Source organism: Belonocnema kinseyi, chromosome 1, assembly GCF_010883055.1.
Source record: "Belonocnema kinseyi isolate 2016_QV_RU_SX_M_011 chromosome 1, B_treatae_v1, whole genome shotgun sequence".
NCBI lineage: Eukaryota > Metazoa > Arthropoda > Insecta > Hymenoptera > Cynipidae > Belonocnema > Belonocnema kinseyi.
This window is the reverse complement of record NC_046657.1, coordinates 96,687,635-96,690,403: the sequence shown is the minus strand read 5'-3', so window position 1 is coordinate 96,690,403 and position 2,769 is coordinate 96,687,635. Positions and strand designations below refer to the sequence as shown.

Sequence of the window (2,769 nt, the reverse complement as noted above, 5' to 3'; positions counted from 1 at the left end):
TCAATTCAAAATTATTAATTATTGTTACATTTTTTAAAATTTAATGTTAAAAAATTGGTATAAAAAATTTATTTTTAAATTTGCATATTTTTCATGGTAGGAAATAAAATTCCAGATACGTAAAGACGCGATTTGTGCATGTAAAATTACTTCTAATGCGTAATAAAAGGCATCTTTGCATTTTTCTTTATCAGACACAAAAAGTTCCTTATCCTACTTTTATGATTAAAAGTCAATTGATTCAATTGACTTCGAATATTTACCGAGGGAAAGCCGGGAGGCGGAAATTTGAAAAATAGTGGCCACCCTGATTAATTTTGTTCACAAATTGTATTTTCCGGTAAAAAAATAATCTTTTTTTTTTTTTGAAAATTAACCTTATTCAAAAAATCATCTTTTTGGTTAAAAATTTAAGTATTTCAATCAAATATTCATAATTTTAGTTAAAAATTCATCTGTTTAGTTAAAAATTATACTACTCCAGTTAAGGACTCATAATTTTTTTTGAAAATTCATTTATTTTGTAATTTTTTGCTCTGCTGTGTTAAAGAGTTTTTAGTTGAATGTTATGATTCAAAATAAATGTTTGCGACAGATATGAATATGTTGCTTTTAGTTAACCTGGAATATAGATAAACTTGACCTGGAAATGACCGGGAATTCGAAATCGTCTGCTGAATCGCCACCCTGATTATGTCCAAAATTTGCCTGATGAAAAATCATAAAATATTAATATTTGCATTAATAACAGGAAGAACGAGAGGCCGTGCCAGAAAACCTGATTAAATGTACAATGTGTGCTGCACTGTTCTGTAGTAAAAAAGCATACGATATCCATAATACGTATCATCAACCGGACGATTTGTATGTAACTTCAGAGGAACAAAGATTACAAACGGTCTCAAAGGTTGATCAGGATTTTGATATTCGAAGGGTAGAACCGATCGCTGAGAAGTATCTTCCAAAATTAACCGTAACCAAAGGATCTAAGCGACCTATTGTCAAGTGGCCTAAGGTAAAATTATTTTTTCTCAGTATGTTTTGAGACATCGAAATAAAATAGTATAAGAAATTTTTGCATTTTTAATAAAAAAAATTAAAATATTCTAAATTCAAACGTTTTAATTATCAGCACTTTAAATTAATAATTTATTTAAAATATCAATCTAAAACATGAACAGGTTTGAAGATGTCAAAATATAACAGGGTGTCTAACGACCTTGAAAATGTTGAAAACCTGGAACTCTCCTTGATTTTTTCATGGAAACCTTGAATTTTAATTATTCTTTTTTCTTTTCTTTTAAAACAGTAATTTTATCGACGTGCAAAGAGTAATTTAAATCTTTTAGCCTATTATGAAAGAAATATCTCGTTTAGAAAAAATCTTGCTGCTGAAAGTTTTTTAATTCAAGATATAATTTATCTTTTGTTTATTACAGAATAAATAATGATATTTCAAGGCACTTTTTGTTGAGGTGTTCTACTTAGAAATTATAACAATTATTAGTTTAAAATTTCTACTTCAAACCAGTTTCAGAATTAGAATAAACCATGGCCGTACAACAGATTTTTCGAGGGGTTGACCACTCGGGTTTTAAGTAAACAACAGATTTCAAAAGGTTACAAAATATTTCTAAAGATTTCAAAATATTTCAAACATTTTAACATATTTTAAATATCTTTAACATTTCATACATATTTCACAGATATTAACGATTTAAAAAAGGCGCGCACGCCAGATTTCAATAAAGATTTCACAGCGATTTCACCAACTTTTTTAAACTTGAAAGATTTAAAGGATTTCAAAGATTTGAAAAAGGGTACAGTACACCAGATTTCAAAGATTTCAAAAATTTGAAACGATTTCGAAAGGTTTTAAAATATTTTAGAAGATTTCAAAATATTTCAAATAATTCAATGACTTCAACGAATACAAAAGATTTTCCAAACAAAGATTCAAGAAAGATTTTATAAACATGTATAAATATTTCACAAAGATTTTAAGGATTTCAAAACATTCAAAAAAGGCGTGTACACTAGATTAAAAAGTTTTCACAAAAATTCCCAAAAGATTTTGAACGTTTCATAAAGGTTTAGAACATTTTATAAAGATTTTAAAAAGGGTATATTAAACCACATTTCTGAGATTTCAAAACATTTCAAAGATTTTAAACAATTTAAAAATTTTTTAGAAGATATCAAAAGATTTCACTAAGATTTGTAATAATTTAAATAATTCCAAAGAATTCGCAAAGATTTCACAAAGATTTCGAATATTTCGCTAAGGTTTCAAACATTGGACAAAGATTTTAAAACTTTCAAAATATTTTAAAGATTTCAAAATATTTCAAAGATTTTGAATAATTTCAAAATTTTTTAGGAAATGTCAAAAGCATTTCATAAAACATTCATAAAGATTTCAAAACAATACGAGAATTTCAAAGATTTTAACAAGGGTGCAGAACACCAGATTTCAGGGATTTCAAACCATTTCAAAAATTTTAAATGATTTAAAAATAATTGACAAGATTTCAAACGATTACAAAAGATTTCCGAAAGATTTCTCAAATATTTTAAAGAATTCTTAAGGGCATGTGACACAGCTAAATACCTATATTACCGACCTCACTTTTTCCGTTCATTGAATGTTTTTTTGATCCTATGAACTTTTTTGTAAATAAAATATCGAGCTGAAACTTCGGGAAATGTATTAGAGTACAATAAAGTACGTTTAGGTACTGCATTTTGGTAGGAACTTCACTGAAAATT

The 2,769-nt window shown here is 26.8% G+C and overlaps 1 protein-coding gene across 1 annotated transcript in view; it reads left to right on the top strand.

The window, feature by feature from the left end:
* The window catches only part of LOC117175623 (zinc finger protein 845-like), a 13,429-nt gene that overhangs the window by 5,322 nt on the left and 5,338 nt on the right, over nt 1-2,769 (top strand). Inside the window, exon 5 of the mRNA XM_033365333.1 lies at nt 752-1,015. Coding sequence (XP_033221224.1) covers nt 752-1,015 — 264 coding nt within the window. The remainder of the gene's footprint in view (nt 1-751; nt 1,016-2,769) is intronic.